The following is a 20,025-nucleotide window of genomic DNA, read 5'->3' on the forward strand; positions in this document are numbered from 1 at the left end:
GGCACAAAACGAACGTGACAGCACAACATGTTGGGAATGCTTACATTTTGTAGCGCTCCGCATTACTCCTGCAAAACACATCTTCCTAAGCAAAGCTTATCCACCACACAGACAACAAACTGAAAAACACCCAACACGCAGTCTGGGGTGGGTAAGTGCCCCTTGTGCTTTTATTTCACTTCACTTGATTTAAAAAAATGTAGTGATTCCCCTCTTCCCAACCACAAAGGATACTTTTCCTTCACAGAAGAAAATACGAGCCTTTTTTTCCCATTACAAGATACTTTAGGTTCCTCATTCACAACTTCGGTTTGCCCAGGCTTCCCTGAGCCCTTTTTAAGGCTGCAGGAGCCCCAGGGTACAGGTGTAACACCACAGGGCTCTGCTTAGTGTAATGCTTTTTTCCCCCCCCACACCTTTTGTGCTATGCAGAAGACGCCATAAGGCCGCTCCCCTCACCCACATTCTTCACTTCTGCTTAGTTCTAGGCAGCAAAAGAAAGGCTTTGAAAACAAACAAAAAAACAAGCACGAAAAACCACCAACAAAACCCAAACCAACTTGCATGTGGTTCATGCACAGATGTTAGGTTCGGCATCACAGCCCAAAATGCAGCCAGAGTCCCTAAAAATGCTGCCCTTGCTGTGACCAACCCTCCACAGCTCCCAGGCAGCAGTGCCCTCTGCTGCAAGGCCTGCAGCAGGCAAGCACTGCTTCAGCAGCTCAGGTCTACCTCCACAGCTTGCCACAAATGGATTCTGTGCTTTTTTTTCCTGCAGGCATCTTCTTGAGCTTGCTGGGAACACAGCAAATGGTGGGAAGGCTGCAGTGCGGGGCAAAGACAAACTGCCACTCTGTGTGCCTGTTCACCAGCTCTGCCTCCCCTGCAGGAGCTCAGCTCTGTGCAAACAGCCCCAAGGCTCCCCATGAGCTGACAACCAGCTGGCTGCTGCTGGGTTACAGCCCAGATCCCCTCCCTGGGGATTTCATGCAACTGTGCTACAGAATACCTCAGCATTTAGCTCTAGGAGAGCTTCCCTCTGTCTGCAGTCCCTGAATTTGTTGAATAAAAAGTTCTGAGGACAATTCTCTGCAGCAAAACTCTCTCCCAAAGCCTCGCTGCTCCTCACTTTCAGCATGTAGTGTTCACTGACACAGCACACATATCAGGCTTACATACAGCTCAGCCACACAAACCTCCATCCATCCCCCCTATCTACTCAGAGTGGACAGGACTGTTCAGCATACAGCAGCTTCCTAGTCCCCATCTATAAAGCATTTGATAAGTCTTTCTGTGACTACCTGACACAATGTTGGGCTTCTTTGCTGGTCTTTGTAGGTGAACTCAGCAGCACTCTCATTTGAAGAGTACAAACAAGGAAACTCAAGTCCACGACTGCGATGTGACATCTGAGAAGCACCACTATGGATTTAAACCAAAAGCAGGTAACAGCTAGACTTCCCCACACCAAATAAACCCTTGAGAAGAGCACACCATCCCACAAGCCTAACTCTTTTCTCACAATCTCCTGCCAATACTGTGGACATCTGCTGCCAGCCCGCTGTGGCACTGACAAAACCCTAACAAGAACAAGGACTCTCAATGAGTCTCTCTGGACTCTCTGCCTGCACGGACATTGGCAGGAAGTCTCTGAAGGACTTCCACCAGGAGAAAAGCTCTGGCCTCACCCACCCCACTGCAGGTCTCAAACCACCCACAGCTTAACCATCGTGCACAAGATGTAGTGGTGAGGTGCTGCTGGTGTCCCTGTGCTGTGCCACACCTCAGCCAACCAACTAAAAGCCACTGCTTTTTGGGTTAGGCCTGCCAAGGGCTGCCACGCTCTGCAAGACAGAAAAATGACAATTCATTGAAAAAGATGAGTCCTCACCTCTACTCTAAGCAAAACGTGATTTCTTAAAAAACCAAACAGCCCGCAGCTTTCCAATCACACCAGTACTGCACTCTATCACAGAAGTAAAGGGTTCAGCTTCTTAGACAAAACCACTCTTAAGAAATACCTGAAGCAAGCAAGAAGAGCAAACTGCTTCAAAATACTTTCCCTCATCAGAGTTCACAAACGTTAAGCCAGTTGCCTGCTGGTCTTCACAAGCAACAGAGCATCCTTATTCTTCCATAAAATCACATCTCCAGTTCGGTCAAGCTCAGAACTACATTGACTAGTTTAAAAAAATAAAAATATCTGTAGCATTATCCCCCCGAGTGCACTCGAGTCAGAGTCACCATCTTATGGGCGTCAGTGCTGGGAGGTGAGGCTGTATTTGGCTGTATCTCCCCCCTAGCATTTTTTTCTACAACTGAGCCTTGCAGTAATTTCCCTTCCCATCCATCTGTCGAAATATTTGAGGTTGCTGTTGTGTTGGAGGTGTGGGCCGCCGGGCCATTCTCTTGCGTTTTAAAATAGATGATATAAAATACTGGCAAGACAATTCCTACCAAGAGCATAATAAAAACTGCATTCCACCACTGGATTCCACAGTCTGCTCCATTACTGCTCTCCCGCTTCCCCGGCTCTGCCAGCGGCCTCTCCGGTGCCTCCACGCAGTACTCAGCATTCAGCCGCGCCTCCGCCTGCACGGCGTCCTGGATGCTCTTGTCGATGCCTTTGAAGTAGTCCACGAGCTGCCCGCTCTCAGCAGAGCCGCTGCCACCAGCGCCAGGCTCCGGCACCTCCACCAGCACCGCGCCGCCCTGGGAGCGCGCAGCTGGGAGCGGCCTCAGCTCCTTGCTGCTCTCTGTCAGCAGCCCGTGGGTCTTCACAGGGATCTTGATGGACTTCAAAGCGTACAGGTCCTGCTCCCTGATAAAGTTGTTGACGCGTTTGATGTCTGCAACCTACGAGATCCAAAAAAGACATCACGTATTAGTTCAAAACGACCCAACCTTTTACTAGTGTTGAAGCAAGAAGTGGCTACCAAACAAGCCTGAAAATAAAAACAAGCTCTGCAAGCAGTTCACTGTTCTTCAGAGATTTGCAGTAGTTGTAGACATGCTCCTGTTACTCCCATCACATAGACCCCCATCACATGGACCCCCACAGTGCTTTCACACCTCTTATAAGCTGTGCTTTTCTTACCAAGTTTTTCCCCTCTCTTTGCTTTCATTACCTTTCTCTCACTTATTTTTTAAATCCAAATTATAGCAAGAGGACTCTTTAGAGCAAACCTTTTAAAAACAGTTATGCCTTGAACAGCAAACAAGCGCTGAAGGTGATGGGAAAATTGCAGTATGAGCAAGAGGTAAGCAGTAACAGCATCTTTGGAGCTCACTGCAGCTCTACAGGCTGGGAGAGAGCAGCAGGCACCTCTCACACTGTTGAGCCTCTCCCCTGCATAACTGCTCCATGCAGCTCACTTCTCCACAGCTGGTACAAGTCTCTGGTGATAAACATTTAAGGCAATAATGTCCACCTGTGAGCAGCTCTGGATGTTGGTGTGTGCCAACAGATCATCAGCCAGGGGTCCACACCTGTGCCTGGTGTTTGCACCCAGCTCAGTCATGCAAACAGCAATAAGAAGAGCAAGAAAGTACACACCATACATACAGCATAAGTCAACAAGGACTGCTGGTATCAAAAAGCAAAGTCAGCAGTAAGGCAGCATTTCCTTATTTAATGTTAAGTAAAGAGAAGGCAGCTTAATACAGTGTACACAGATAACCCCCTAAAACCTCTGTCAGATAACAAACAGGCCCCACTGCAAGCAGCACACCAAGGCAGCCAAGTAGACATGAAAGAATCTTGAAAGAAAGGCTGAAGGAAGCAAAGCAGAGGGAACAGCAGGACCCTGACTCAAAGAGACCCAACACCTCCGACGTACCACGCACAGAAAGTCTGATTTGCTCTTTTAGAAGTTTAGTAAATTACTGCATGATGGCCATTCACTTCACACTCAAATGTCAGGCTACCAGTGAAACTAGTAAAACCATGAGGAGGATTAAAACCAAGAAAGTAAGTGCTTTTCTTCCTGCAATGAGTGTCATCAGCTCCAACATCACTTGACAGCTCACAGCAAAGATCTGCCCTTATAGAAGACAACACACAGGTAAGCAGAAGGCAGCCCTATGGCAGCTCCCAAACAGCTGCTACAGGAACACGACCCTCTCCTTGGTGGCTGCAGAATGGCTGCCTGCAGGGCAGCCCCAGGGACCACCTCAGCCAGGGGGAAAGGGCTCCCTGCCCTGCAGGGCTCTGCCTGCACAGCTGCACAGTTCTTCTCCCTTCAGCCCACGCTGTCAGGGAGCTTTGGTTCCACAGGCAGATCTGCTATGTCACAGCTGAGGTGCAGGACTGCACTGAAACGGAGAGGGGAGATGGATGCCTGAACGTCGTGTGTACTCTGCACAGCCTGAGACATCTGAAAATGGGGTGTTTAATGCAGATCCTAATCTGCTGCCCCTGAAGCTAAGGGAATCCTCAGCTGCTGGATCAGACTCCTCAGCAAAACATCAGGAATTAAACTCTCTAAAATTACTTTGTTATGAAATAACAATCTGACACTAAGCCCTTCTAACTGAAGCTGTGCCTCAATTTTCTGTTTTCTTCCAATGAAAACAGATTACTGGGACAGTAAACATCCCCTGCAGTGTCTGCAATCAAACTGCAATGCTGTGCTAAAGCTCTAGAAACAGAAAGTAGAGCAACGCTCACACAAAAACAACAAAGTTGATGGGAAAAATGCACAGCACTAGGCTGAGCAAGCCATTTAGGCTTATTATTTGTACTCATTTTTGGCTGCAGTGAGTTCCTCTTGTCCCAGCTGAAAACTATGCCAAAAGCAGGCCCAGACTATACATGGTCAAGAGTAAAAATGAGAAGTTTGTCGTGCTCTGCATCTCTGCCAAGTTACCTGTTGCACAAACAAAAATTTCTTGCACTGTCTCAATTCCCCCACCCCAAGCAGGCCTTGATGACTCTCAAAACAATGAAAAACTCTTTGGAATTGCAAGGAAATTTCAAGGAAAGCTCATCCTGGAATTTTTAAACCCAGTCACATTTTATACAGCTAAAAACCTTTGCTGACATCCCAGTAGTCTTTCAAGAGCTGCTTAACTGTGCAAACCCTACAAACGACATCAATATTGACAGTGGCAGCCTGTAAACAAATACACAGCTCCCCAGTCATAAGGATTTCCATCTCTCTTCAATTTAATGGGAACAATTCAGAAGTGTACTTTCTGAAGGGAGGGAGGCAGGGCGTTTGGCTGCCAGAGGAGCGTGCTGACTGCCAGAGTCCTCCTCACTTACACCACAGGAGCCTCACTCAAGTTTTCTCTTAATGAGAACCAACTGTTGTTGGTAATCTTCCTTTGAGTTCAGTGAACTGCTAAGATTTGGCACAAGTGGCAACAGTTGTGACTGTTATCTGCTGAAGAAGAGTACAGGGCTGCTACAACATCATCAGCCGTGGCTCTACTGCTTGCAATCAAAGCCTCTTTAAGCCCTACCAGGATCTTTCCTTCACAAGCACCATCTTCAGCAGAACCTAGAAGGGCCTTTGTTTTTGTTTCTAAGGGAATGGGAGGGGAGGGATTGCCTCAGTTTCTCTAAGCCCTGTTGCTTCAGCTGTACCTTAAAGCTGTGTTATTAAGCAAGACAGTGCAATAATGTTGCAACAGTTCACCAACCAGGCCACTGTCCAAATGCTTGCATTATGCAACTTCTTAATCACAGCCTAGCTTGTAGATAAAGGAGCTTGTAGGTAAAGGAGGCTTGAAAAATAAAGCTGTAACTACTAAGCAATGGGATATTCCTAACGTTCTCATCAAGTCATTAAAACTGTCACCGTTTTTTCTCCACATCAAACCCAGAACGTGTGTTTTTCAGTATGTTCCAACTCCAGAGACAGTCTTTGTGTGTGTGCTGTTCTCTGCCTGCAGCTGGCTGAGCCACATGCACCTCTGTGTACTGCAGGAGCCATCGAAGACCCCGCACAGCAGCTCTATGACCCACACGTGGTACCTCCCCTATTCTAGGTCCATCTCAGAACCAGCATTCTCCAGCAATATGGAAATTTCAAAAAAAAAAAAAAAAAAAAAAAAAAAAAAAAAAAGGAAACAAAAAGGGAAATCTGGCTCAGGCCCCACCAAAGTAGCATTTCTTAACGCTGTTCAATTCATTTCAAACCTGTAACCCCGGAGAGGGCAGTGCTCTCACCCTCACTTCTGTGCCCAGCTTCAACTTTATGCCTTCAAATAAATAAGTACAAATCATGACTTTGCTGATGTCATAGAAACTAACCAGTAAGCCAGGCCACACGGGATGACATCTTCCATGGCTGTTAGCTCAACAGCTCTTTTTTACCTTCCTCCAGCTCACTTTCTCCCAGCTGTTGACCATTCACGAAATACACGGGGCAAACGCTGTCAGACAGCAAGGAGCCTACACACAACTCTGGGAAGTACGCTGCGTGCACAACAGATCTCTAAAAGTAACGAACACAAAAGCAAACAGAGATAGCTCTTACTTTGCAACCATACTGCAGGGCAAGCTTGTTCAGACTGTCGTCCTCCGTGATCTCTCTCTCCAGCAGCACCACGTCCCCAGCTCTGCCCCGGGCAGTGCTGCACGGCCGCTCCCTGCCCCTGGGCCGCAGCTCCATGACGTTGAGCTCCTCCTCTGACGACTCCTCTGAGTCAGAGCGGCCATTTGGGAACACGTACACCTGCCCTCCCGGGTAGCTGTGGATGGAGACGGGAGCCTGGAAGGGTCTGGTCCGGCTCTCGTTCAGCCTCATCTTGTATAGCAGCACCTGGAACAAAACAGACGTCAAACAATTTTTCATAACGCCATCTCTTTTTAAGGTCTGCCACGGGACAAGGCTTTGCTCCACGTCACAAATGCTAACACTTCCTAACAGTAAATACGAGAAAGCCACCCACTTGATGCAGGAATCTTTACTACGGCAACGACCCCACAGAACAACGGGGCCGAGAGCACCGCGTCCAGCCCCAGCCGAGCACGCTAAGGACTGAGCGGCGTTACCAGAGGAGCCCTCAGGTCCCCGCTGAACCGCTCGGCGTTACGGAGACGCGCAAACCGCACGCATTCCGAGCCCCGGCCACGCGTACCTGCGACCCGCGGGACGCCGATAAGAAACGGCCCAAGCGCTTCGCTCCACGAGGCCGCAGCCGCCCGCCGCCCCTCCGTCAGCGCTCAGCCCCGCGCTGTGGCCGCGCTCGCGGTCGGAGCGGCGCCGCCCGCATCCTCGCGCGGCTCCGCCCGGCCCCTCGGTCCACCCGGCGCGGCCTGCCGCCTCCTCCCGGGGAACGGGCCCGGCCGGGGCGGGCGGAGCGGTTCGGAGGGGCCTCGACCCGACCTGAGCCCCGCCGTCACGGCCCGCCGCTCTCGGCGCCGGATCCGCGGCCCCGATCCCGACGGCCCGCACCGCCGCCCCGTCTCCCGGCCCCGCGCTCCCCGCCGGCCATCGGCCGCGAGCACCAACCTAACTCCGTCTCTCCCCCAACTCCGTCTTCCATTGGCTGGCGGCGCGGGGAGGCGGGATCTCAGCGCCACTCGACCAATGGGAAGCGGGAAAGGGCGGCGCACAGAGGTTGGTTGAGAGGTCGGCGCTGGAACGCGCCGGGTGAGGCGCCTCTTAAAGGGCCCGCGCCGCGGGAGCGCCATGGTTGGGCCGCGCGGGGTGGGCGGCCGGAGCCGGCAGCTCCCACGTGGCGCCTGCACACCGACACGAGCTCCTGCCCAGGAAAAGCCGGACTTCATCACATTCCGATAAAGAAAAAACAACCTCAACGAAGATGTCGGTTCAGGCTTTCCAAAAAGATCATAAACGGGAACAGGGCTCCCTCCTCCCCTCTCCTGTGATTGCTTTAAGCTCTTGCCAGATCCAGAACTGCCGTTCTCTTCACCCCTTCTGCTTTGTCCCCATCTATGCAGGCTGACTTCAGGAGCGTTCTCATTTCGCTCACATTCCTTGTATCTCGTTTCCCTTTAAGCAGCCTACTAAAAACTTATTTAATCGCAATAAAATCTATTATTTGCATTTCAGACCGCTCAGTGACAGTCCGCTACCTTCAGCTGGGAAGCCGGGGGCTGAGCGCACAGCTTGAAAGCAGCTCCGATCGCTGCCTTAACGCACCCATCCGAGGGCCGTTTCGCCCATCCCAGCACATGGGCTCACCAGCACTGGCTGGCTGCTGGGCTGCAGCTGCTCAGGTTGGCACCCGGTGGTTTCCAACTGCCCTGAACTCGCAATGGTGAAAGCTGCAATTCATAAATCACCGTAACTGTGAGCTGAGCCGTGATTGGGGATTAATAAAAGCAAGTCAGAGGGAAATCATTCACCCATTTCCTCTGCCGTATGGGTTATTAACAAGAAAAATGTAGAATAAAGAGTAATCAATAAAAGAGGAGGTGGGAACAAATACTGAACTACAGCCCTGATACAACATACAACACAAGTTAAAGAAATACGTCTTTAGCATCTGCTTCTTAATTTCAACCAGTTACTCCTGTTCAGTTGAGCATAAAATGGAAAAGACTCCAGAAGTGCACTGTGGGGCAACAGAAATCCAGTGATACTTCTGGTATCACTGAATTGCATTTCAGTAAAGTTACCATCTATTTTAAATTCAGAAGTATGAGCCAAATAGAACAAAATAATACTCTCCCATGTCTGGAGTGACTAAGCTTACGTGAGCACTGTGTAAACATTCGATTGAATTACATTCAGCAACATGTTAATATATTAAATTAATATCAGGCATATACTTAATATAGTTAACTGAGCTATGGAGTTACTCTAAGTGCATGTTTGGTAGCACTGGGTTCCACCTCACCTCTTAGAATGATCTCTCCAGTTTGCAGGGCATGTCCAGCTCAGCAGGTTCCAAACTCAGCCCCAGGCAGTTCCACACACGAGCACTCCTGCCACCACAGCCCTCGAGGGGTCTTGTGTTGAAAACAAGGAACAAAGTGATGGTTTAGGGGTCACATCTGGAAAGAAGCACAAAACCTGCGTTCATGCTGTTGTGTAGTAGCAGCCACAAGACCTGGCTTACAAAAAGCTTCACACCTTGTCTGTAGGGGAATTCCCAACTGAGGGGCAACCGAACCCAGACAAGACCTACATCTTCCTTACATAAGGGTACACCCACTTGCAAAGTGACACCCAGCCCTGCAGCATGGGGCACACACAGTGGACACAGTGGCTTGTAGTCCTCCCCAGAGAGAAGGTTGCTATTACCTGCAAGGAGAAGCAAATTTTGTCAACCCTCTGAGTCAGCATGTGAAGCTGTGGGCACACCGTACCTCTGACTTCTTCCAGGCAAGAATCACAGCTCTCATGTCCATCCTTGCAAGTTTTTTTTCCTCTTTGTAACACAGCAGGCATTACAATAAGCATTCATCACTCATCTCCAGCTCAGACATCAGATTAGTCCCACCTACGACGACTAAGTTTGCAACTATGCTGTGACTCAGGATTGAGACTTTCATCTTGTGAACCACAACGCAGATCTAAACAGCACTGCCGTCTCCTGGAGGAGATAATGTGTCCTTGTTCAGAGTTCTGTGCTTGGCTTCCAGCGAGCAGCACCATTTGGCTCTGGCTGCCTGGTTTATGTGATAGCAGAGACTGAATTACTTAAGAAAAAACAGATACTTACTCTTTATATAAAAACAAATGACAAATTAAAAGTGGTTTTAATTTTGAAGTTTGTATTTTCTTGAGATTATGCCAAATCCTGGAACCTATACTCCACACTCTGTCCTTCTAGAGGAATTTGGCTAGGGAACACACCATAAGATTTGTTCCCTTTCCTCTCCTTTACTCTTAAAGTCCTGAGTACTAGTAAAATCCTGCTCCTCCACCCCCTTTCCTGCAACTGGTAAATTGTGAAGAACAGGAATGTTCCTGGGAAGAAACCCAGGCTGAATCGCATTCAGAACAAGTCAGAGATTTCTTGCATAGCTGAAGCATGTGTTTGCAATCCCCAACTGCTGGAGCATGTAAGCCCTGCCAGCATATATTGTTCCTTCATATATTCTCAGAGAACTCTTGGCAGTGTCTAGGGTACTCTGTGGACAACATTCCACTGAGGCACTGCTCCTTGGCCCATCTGCTAATGGTGCCAGGGACAAAAAGGCTCTTGTGTAGGTATAGCAAATAGGCAGCACCACTTTTCCATGAAACTATGTTAGTGATGGTCGGAGCCATCGGTCTGCACGATGTCCTGAGCCACAGACTGGCTCCATTTGAGTTGGCTTACCTACAAGGCAAGGTTTCAGGCAGCTTCTAGGACTGGTTAACTCTGGTGTAATAAGCTTGTGCAGCCCCAGCAAAGTACTGCCCTGCAAAGAAGGACAAAACTGTGAGAACTCTAATGAATGTCCAGAAGTTATCTGGTAACTGCTGGGAAGCAGCAGACAGCCAGTACCTACACACAGCCTGCTCTCCCTTCTCCTGAGAGCTGCCACTAGCCCAGAGAGAATTTAAATTAAATCTAAATGTAATGGTTCAAAACAGGAACACGACATGGCCAAGAAGGGTGGGAAGCTGGGGACTGAGACACTGGTTGGAAGAACACCGCTTCAGTGCATCGGGGAGGAGGCTTTTGTCCTTGGCATCATGCAGTGTGCAGTCACAGAGTGAGTCTTCGCTCAAGCTGGTGCTGGTACTGCGGAAAGGCAGGTTGATGAAAGCATCACTTGCCTTTCCAATGACCTTATCATGTGAGCAGAGCTTGCCAAGAGCTATCTCTCATTCTGCACTCCTCACAGCCTGAGCCAACAAGCCTGAACACGCTGTGCTGCTATCTGATATCGCTCAGCATTGCATGGCAGTCTCGAGCACTGCACATGCATCCTTTCGGAATGGACGATGACTTCTCTGTGCTTTTCTGCACATCACATGCTTCCTCTTTCTCCAGCTCGTCTAACTTCCAAACATGTCCAATCCAACTTTGTAATTTCTTAAATGTGAAGAACAGAGAAAACAGAAACGTCTCCCAGTTCAAGATCTTTGACCTCAGTACCTGAAATGGCTGTGCTGTGCTTAGCTTGGCGAGTTTCATTCTCGTGTAGGGTTCCCACATCTTTACTAGTGCATGGCAACAGTAATGAGCAACTAACACATGGGGGCAGCAGCAGGCTTTGCTTTCTTGTCAAATCAAACATGCAGGAACTTGTGGTTGTGGCATCCTTACAAGGTCTGATGAAACTGAGGTGTCCCAAGATTTGAGGGTCATTGTATTGGACACAAGACCAGAGTGACAGTCACGGCTGATCACACTGTGGGAAAAGCATATCCTTGGTGAGAGGATCTTTGTGGCCTCACAGCCCAGAAACCTGTGCCTCTGTCACTGCATCTGGTCTTCGTCCTGTCCCTGCAGTTCCAGTCCAAGCACTTTGTGCTCATGTTACAAAGAGCATTCAACTGGCAGACAGTGGCACCATTGTCCACAATGGCAAATATGGAGGCAGTGAAAATCCCAGGGCTCCGTTCAGACCCTGCTGCCCACCACTGCAGCAGACTGCTGAGCTTGTTGCACTGCAGGCAGGATGGAGTCCAGCATATGCCATTCAGTGGGGTGAAATGAAAAGGATGCTCTAATTTGATTGCATCAGAAGAAGGATGCAGGGTTCACATGACATCATTTATTATCTTAGAGATTCTGAATGTTCAGGTAATGGAGAAAAGCCTTAATCTTGGCAGTGAATGCGTTAAAGGCTACGTTTTCAGAGTAGGAGCATTTAGGTCAGGGAAGTTGTCCTAATTTACACTGCAAGGCTCTGCAATTGATTGCCTGTTAACAGTATTTCCACAGCAGGATGTCTTTCTTGCTGCTGGAGGTGAGCAGAACTTCAGGAGTTGCTTGTGCACCTGATATTCACCTGGTCTCTCACATCAGCACCCCACACTGTGTGAGTACACATGGTGTCTGAGTGCTTACCCAAGCTGATGCTCAAAGTGGCAGGAAATAAAAAACAGCAAAAGGAATCCCAGAGAAATGGTGATGGGTTGATTATAATGAGGAATAGGAAACAAACCAGCTCTATGCCTCATGAGTAATTAGAAAATAATCATCAGACAAATGGCCAAATAGGAAAAGCATTTTCTGTAACTAAGGCTACTACTTTAATTGGAAAGTGCTGTTAATACAACTGCCTGATGGAGGCGAGAGCAATAGCACAACAGGGCTGTTGCAGATCTGCAAGTAAACAGCTGAAATGCATCCCTCAACTTCAATCTGTGACTTTCTGAAGCCAATAGAACAGCTTTAAATTTAAAACTTCTGTTGGAGCTCATGCTTCAGTTGGGCTTTGTGCCAGGACATTCAAAGACTTAGGGCATTAAGAGTCTTATGTAAAAGAAAAGACAGTGAGGAGTCGTTTGAGCTGGCTAGTAATGCACTGAGATGTAGCAAGATCTGCCTTCATTCCCTCTAAACTAACTTGTGGGGAGGGAAATTGGAAAAAATGAGATTGTATCACTTGTAACTCTTACAGCAAATCTAGGGCTGAGCACAGCCTTGGCGGATACAACTGTGTCCTGCACACAGAGCAACAGAAGGGTCCCAGCCCCAAGCTGCCTCTGCCCTTTCAATAGCTGGGCAGTGAGGTGGTCCCTGAAGGTGCCCAAAGTGCTAATCAAGCATCATTAAGGACATCCAAGGAACTGTTCTGACAGCTGTTGTCTTCTATTCACTTGGAACCATAATCTCAGGGAACTCTTGTTCTTTCAGAGAGTTCAAAGTATTCATAAATCCACAGCCATGCAACGCTTTAATGGTACCTCTGCTATTCCCTGAGTTGCAGGGAATTAACTGATTCACCCATGGCTGATGCGCACAGTCAGCCTGATCCCAGCACTGGGAAACTGGGGCGAGCAAGCATTAAGCAATGAAAGATGTGTCTGACTGTCAGTAAAGATCTAGTAATGCTGCATTTACAAACAATGAACAGTATCTCACACTTGAGCACTACCAGTGTGATCACCAGGTACCAAATAAAGGACAACCAGCCAAATCTTGTACAGAAAATGAGAAAGAGCTGACCAATACCTTTTTCTACAGGCTGTGTCCCTCCTGGTTAATGCTGCAGTTCCCTGCATCTTCGCATAGGCAGAGTTTCAACAGACAGCCTGAGAATGATTACCAGGAGTCTATGCGATCCTTCCCTGGGACTCTTCACTGCCAGAAGCTGCTTTACAATATTCCCAACCATTTCCCTAAGTATCTGACATGTTGGACAAAATTAAAGAAACATGGGCCTTGGGCTTCAAGATGACTGGGAAATAGCTAATCAGGCTCTCAGCTGAGCCAATTCAAGGAAAAACATCGTCAGCAATACATTTTCTCTAACTGGAGCCAAGGAATGGGTATGTTCTCATGGGAAAATCTTCCCCTTTCCTCTAGGCCGCATGGACCTTTGAAGAGAGGGGCCCCAGTGGGCAGCAGAGGACTTTTACCATAGTGCTAGGGACTTACTCAGATGATAAAGGAAAAGAAATGCCACAAAAATGTTTCCTTTTTTTTTAGACAAGTGCTAGGAAAGCCCCTACAGCTGCAGGAGCTCTTCACATGCTCATGCAAGTGGTGGGTAAGCAGTCTAGGGAGCAGGCTACGTTTACAGCTGCTCATGGGCCCACAGTGGGGCTCACCATGTAGACACTAACCTTGTAAGGTACACTTTGTAGGTCCGGGATCCAGAATCAGGAAGGGAGTTTCACCACTTTGTGGTCTCCTCCACAAAGGACAAAGAGAAGCTGGTTCTTGGGTTGTGCTCATGAGGAGATCACAACATGGTACACGGGAGAGTGGGTGCACGTTAGCAGTGATGCCTGGCCTTTAAAACTACCAGGATCCCGTGCCCTTCTCACTTTCAATTTTGTCCCTCTTTGTGCTGAAATCAGAACACATACAAGTGAAAAAAACAAGAGGAAAAAAAAAAAAAAAAAAAGGAGGATGGAGAGGAACTACTATGAGAATCAAAGTGATAGTAGCAACAAGATGAACACAACCCAGAGCCACCCCCCTTGCCTCACTCCTTAAAATTGATAACATCTCTCTATTCTTCCCCATTTATTACTATAGGGAAGTGCATTTTTGAGTCTTAAGGACTTCTGTGTCTAAAGAGGTGGCACTGGGGCGTGCTGCTGCACCAGTGCTGAACTTTGGGGTAGCTTTGCTTCAAGTTGCTGAGGGAAAACCACAGTAAAAGTGCTAGCTATGGATCTCAACATGATCCACATTGGACTTTAAGAACCTGCACTTATAAACTCCTTGCCTGGGAGGGAAAGAAATCTATCAAAACACTTTCAACTTACCAGAAAGCTCACACCAGCTACTCTTTGTGGAAATGTCAAGGGAACAGGACCATATCCCAGATGGCCAGGGAACACAAGGTGCTGCTGAACAGGAGGGGAAGATGCTGTACAAACATGTGGCACCTGAAGAATTGAGAAAAGCCAGGGCAGCTTCTTGGTCCAGGAGATAAATCTTCATGCCTTTTTATAGATAGGATGCATTTACAGATATTTCCAGAAAGGGGCAGTAGAGACCAAACCCACAGGATGAATAGGAAAAGACACCCTCTTCAGGGAGAAATACAAATAAAGAGTGAGAATTGCTTGCAGTGGCTTTTCCTTGGCATAGAGAGGCTCCACCATGCGTCCATTCAAATAAAACCAGCAGGACTTACATAGGCCAAAACGGGGCTGCTTGGTGTAACAATTGCAGTTTGCTCCGAGATGACTTCCTTTACCTGCTCTTCAGAGGAGAGCAGTAACCCTGCCTATGTTTCAAATACAGATACTGCATGAGCTGGCACAAGGTTTTCCAGTGCACCAGAGGAGCACTATATTATGTACTACATAACACAGCCAACCCTACAGCACCAAGGTTTTCTGTCAAGCTCATGGATACTTATACCACTGCTCATCAGAAACACAATTTCACTTCCATCTGACCTTGAAAGAGTGGAGACATGACAAAAAGAGGTGCTTTTAAAATCAAGACTCTCATCAACTCATGTTGTTGAAGTCTGAAACAGGAAGGCCTGTCTCTGCACCTTTTTTTACAATCTCTTCAGACTCTCTTGAACCACAGAGCAAAATTCTAAAGCTGATTCAAGTTCTTTACATGGAGAAAACCCCATATGTTTTACTTAATTCAAACCACCTATTTTCAGCTCTTCATTGCTGCATTATGCCATCCTCTTGCATCATATGTCATCCATGGTGGAGGGGATGTCTTTGGCAGTGGAATGTCCAGAAGCCCCAGCTGTGGGACAATGCAAGCAGGCACAAACCATGCAGCCAGTCTCTTCCTTAAAGAGTTTCTAGCCTAAGAATAAGGTTTCAAAACAGGGATACAAGCGGGGAGCAACATCAGGTGAGAGACAGCTATCTGCAGCAGAGGAGGTGAGGCAGTAACAGCTTCATCAGGAAACCAAGAACCTTTTCTGATCCTGCACACAGCACAGCACAACACACCAGCAATCTGGCTGCAGACCGAAATCTTGGCTTCTCCTGAAGCCAATGGCAAACATCCCACTGGCTTCAGTGGGAGCAGGACTTCATGCCAGATCTCGTGCTTCCCATTCCTTTGCCGTAGCAATGAGAGCAAGCTTCACTTCCAAGGCAGTGTCTGCAGCTAGGGCCTTCTGGGACAGGAGAATGGTTCTCCTTGCCACCTGACAAGTATCAATGGGAAATAAAAGACTTCTTTTTAACAGAAAACTTTATTGCCCCGGGTAACAAGCTGCTTAGTGATATGAGACTCTCCAGGCTGAATTTTTTCTTTTAGGCTTCAATGTCTGTCTACAAGGTACACAAGAGCTCAATCATACAGCTTTTGGCCCTGGTGGTCACTAGTGGGAGAGATGGCATGAACAGGGTTATGCAGCTGGAAACTCTCATCTCTCCTGTCTTAATATCTCTCAATCCATACCTACCACATGGCGGTACAAATGCATACTGTGACTTACAGCAACATGGCAGACAGGAAAATTAAGATGGCCCATTTTACAGAAAGCGTATCCCAGCTGCTTTTAGCACAACAGAGTCAATGACTATTTGAGGAGTTGAAGAAAGGGATGCTGGCAGAACTGTATGCTAACTGCACAGGGCTCTATGTTTGCTCTGGCATAAAAGGTTACTTAGATCACTGTGCAGGCTGGAGATGGAAGGTTCTGGTTCCTATCAACCTGGCAGACTTGGTATAGCACAGAGGGGATGTATGTTCGGCTGTTGAAATGAGCATCTTGAGATCTCCAAGCTATTTTTGAGGTGGCAAGGTCAGGACTTACATTCCTTACAAACCTTTGCTTTCCTTGGCAAAAATCAAGAGTGCTGTTAGGGAAATCCTGGTGGGTGTTTTGTGATCAGTCAAGCACAGCAGATTACATTACTGGGTGGTGTATACAGGACCTCCCATCTTCTAGACATAGTAAAACAAGTCTGTTTTCTCCAGAAATTCTGGAGTCACCAGCATGGTGCTGGCCACCTGTATTATTTCTTGGGTCACACAGAATGTCTGCTGGTCAGACTGATGTCTATACAGCTGACTGTTTGCATATCAATTCTAAAGGCAAAGGAAATTCTTAAAATCCCACAGCACAAATGTGCACTGCTACAGAAAAGCAGGTGGAGATGTGCCAAGATACAGCTCCTCAGTTGCTACCCCTCTAACAAATGCCCTGCGAGGAAAACTGGAAAGTATTTCATGAAAGAGCAAAGATAACATAAGACTATCTGGCAAAGGCTGCAATTTAATATTAATGGCTTTCCTCTAGTCACTGTATTTCCTGTTCCTAACTTAACCCATTAAAATCACCAATGGTCAGAGAAGGGCTATAAACTTTTCCACATCTAAAAACCCCTTCATCGGAAGATCTCAGAGTACTTGGCAAGTATTAAGGACTGCAGAATGGCTGTCCAGGTAGCCAGCGCGCAGAAGCCTCCTGAAGCCAAATACTGAAATTTAGGTTCTGCCCATCTCTGCAGGAATATCTTCCTGAGAAGAGCTAAGCTTCCCTTGAATTCATGCTCCACATTCAGTGTGAGAAATACCTTCCCAAGAGACAGATACGTAACATACACAGCAGTGATGCGACTGGTGTCATTTCAGCCTACTAGCCAATTTAGAATCTTGTCCACAGAGCTTCTCAGGGGTTACAATGGAGACTGCTCATGCCTGTGCATGGCTCAGCTGCTGGTATTTCTAAACAGCTCTGTTCAACAATAGCACAGGGAAGTTTGTTTTGATAGTGAGCTGGACTAGGCCCCATCTCCCCACCTCTCCCTGCCAGCTGGTACTTGCCTGCAGGAGTCCAACTATTAGTTAACGTGGATAAGAAGAGCAGAATTTTTCTCTTCCAAGTCTTGTGGTCTTTTGGTGATCCTACTGTGCCACCCACACCTTCCTTCAACTGGGCAAAATACCTGAATTATGAAGTTGACTTGCCAAGAAAAATTTAGGCCAGAAACATCTCTAGAAAGATGGGTCTTACCAAGGGCTGCAGCCTGCAAGAGAGCACAGTGCTGGCTGGGGCAAAGGGTTCGGGGAGAGAAGCATTAGTCACTGCCTGCCTCGTGTTCGGCCCTCTCGGACAGTCTCCTCTCTTGGAAGATGCACTGTTTTGCCTGTATGACTGTTGGCAGAAACTAGTGAGCAGAGCTGGTTGAAAATTTTCCATCAAAACAATATTTTTGTTTTGCCAGAAGATACTTTAAAAATTAAGTGGAAAAATCGGAGAAAAGGGCCTGGGTTTTGGCTGACATTGGTGGTTAGAAAATTCTCAAACTTGAGATTTTTTTAGCCAAAAATGGAAGTATTTGGGGTGAGGCGAGGAAAGAGAGAGGAGAAGCCTGGCAAGACTTAGCGATACCCTGAAAAACATATAAGGCATTTTTTACAAATATAAGAATGTTTTGGTCATGCTTTTTTTTTTTTTTTTTTTTTTTGTTTGTTTTTGGTTTGTTTTTTTTTTTTTGCTTGCATAGTGAATGATACTTCTGTTTTAGATCCATTCTACAGGGAGACTGGAAAACAAACAAATGTGCTTTTTCCATATGCATAGGCAGCACTTTGTCTAGAGAGATACATAAGAAACATCAAATCTCATAGGATCTGCCCAAGAGCCTACCTCCCAAAAACTGAAGCTCTCACAGTAAGGGACATATGCACACAGCTGATTCTGCTCTGAGTTTGTACAGCCGATGGAAAGGCTTGATAAACATTGCTGTTGCCTTGCATACAAATAAGCTAAGCCATAAAGACAGACAGGGAAAAGGCACTGCTTGCAAAGGTATGGTGCACACAGCTATTGCAAAATTGTCCATACTTAACAGTCAGCAACAGGCAATACTGTTGCTAATGGCACTGTAGAGACAATGGCACATAAATACCTGGAAGCCACAGAAAGCTGTTTTCCATCTTGCTAATACAATCATGTGTGTTTTTCTTCTTCCCTTTTAAATTATTTCTTCAGCAAAACATGATTGGGAAAAGGAAACAACTTCTTCACTCCTGGGAAATGCAACTGATGGCAGTATTTCTCTAGCTGTGTCAGCGTCTCGTCCTCAAGATGTGGTAAGCATGTTATGAAATGAACTGTGGAAGCTGTGAGGAAGGGTGACTGCAGCCTTGGAGACCTGCTGATGCCTGAGGAGTTCAGCAGGACCCCTCCTCCTCGACACAAACCTGTGCATTAAGCAGAGGTGACAGCGCTGAAGATAACATTGTGCCAATAGCACAGAAGTTGAACTACATCAATAAGAAAACTAAGAGGTTATTAGGCAACAAGAGCAGAGGAGGTTCAATTTACAGTGACTTCCTAAGGAATTAGACCATGATTCTGGACAGGATTTTTATTTTAGACAACACTTCATTTTTTTAAAGGACTAGTGCAACTTAGATGTGGATTTCATACCTTTTCCTTAATGAAAGCAGCACCGAGGGAAGCACGCTCAGAAGTACTGACGTGTCCTGGCAGGGGCTCAGACTGCTGCAACTCGCCTTGCTGACAGGCCAAGCTTGACTCTCATCCCACGACAACCAGGGGTTACAGTCCCAGCAACTTCCACCACAAGCAGCTCTGGCTCTCAGCCGCCAAAGTGATAAAAGACTTCTTGTGTGATCATCTCAGGAGGCAAGTTTGATGCCAAACAAAGCTGCAGTCTGGTTGGGTCTTTCTGCCATCAGAGACAAAATCAAGGGGAAAAATGCAGAGCTGGGAAATAAATGGAAGCTGCTAAGTGTTCAAATAATGTCTTTTCCAAGAAAATGAAAAAGACAAATAAGAAAATCCCCAACACAAGAATGGCTTGTCTTGCTTTGCTAGCCAGACCCAGGTAGCGCTCAACTTTGTGTTCCATTAGAGGACACCTCCTTTTCAAATTCTGAACTTTCACTGCCTGTCATCGCAATGGCTGCAAAATGATGCTGTATGCAACAACTCTACAGAAAACTGTCCACAGTCTTTTGATAGCTAATGCTTTTTGGGAGCAGAAGCAGACATACAGACTGGCACACTACCAGCATTCTCCTGCTGAACGAATCAGCATTTCCCTCTCTCTGCCAGCCTGTGTTTTGAGCAGTAGCCAAGCTTGGATTTGGACCCTGCAATTCAATTGCTTTATGGGGCATCTCAGAATTTATGTGGATTTTATCCTTTGCTACTTTCAATGACAAAAAATGTATCTGAGGATAGAAACCAATGGGAGATATCCCTTTCCACTCCCTGCTAGCATGGGAATCACAACATAGGCTCATTCAAAAGAAGCAGACATTCATCTCCATACCTTTTCAGATTGCTGCTGCAAATAATGCCAAGTAGCTGCTTTGGAAATCTACCTTTTCCCCATGTCCACCTGCAGTCTGTAAGGTCTTCAGAGGAGGACCATTTCTTTGCATATGGCCTTCATCATCCATGTCTGGTTGCAGCATGCAAATGCCACTGCACAAAAAACACTAAAACATTATAAAAGATCTCAGAAACAAACACCAGCCAGAAAGTAACTCTGAGGGTAGACACAAGGTTAC

At 47.1% G+C, this 20,025-nt stretch overlaps 1 protein-coding gene across 3 annotated transcripts; it reads right to left on the bottom strand.

Annotated features, from left to right (window-relative positions):
- Nucleotides 1-141: 141 nt before the first annotated feature.
- Nucleotides 142-9,572, bottom strand: LYSMD4 (LysM domain containing 4). Of its 3 annotated transcripts, XM_010717542.4 has the most exons (4): nt 9,290-9,572; nt 8,818-8,974; nt 6,486-6,770; nt 142-2,856 (listed from the first exon to the last, which is right to left on the bottom strand). In XM_010717542.4, the coding sequence occupies exons 3-4, from the start codon at nt 6,753-6,755 to the stop codon at nt 2,212-2,214; spliced, it is 915 nt and encodes a 304-aa protein (XP_010715844.1). In that variant the 5' UTR covers nt 6,756-6,770; nt 8,818-8,974; nt 9,290-9,572; the 3' UTR covers nt 142-2,211. The 3 variants fall into 3 exon arrangements, with proteins under 3 accessions (XP_010715844.1, XP_085090525.1, XP_010715843.1); XM_085234399.1 differs by lacking the exons at nt 8,818-8,974; nt 9,290-9,572 and adding an exon at nt 7,464-7,601; XM_010717541.4 differs by lacking the exons at nt 8,818-8,974; nt 9,290-9,572 and adding an exon at nt 7,090-7,229.
- Nucleotides 9,573-20,025: the final 10,453 nt, after the last annotated feature.

The sequence above is a fragment of the Meleagris gallopavo genome, chromosome 12 (genome assembly GCF_905368555.1).
Source record: "Meleagris gallopavo chromosome 12, MGAL_WU_HG_1.1, whole genome shotgun sequence".
NCBI classification, from domain to species: domain Eukaryota; kingdom Metazoa; phylum Chordata; class Aves; order Galliformes; family Phasianidae; genus Meleagris; species Meleagris gallopavo.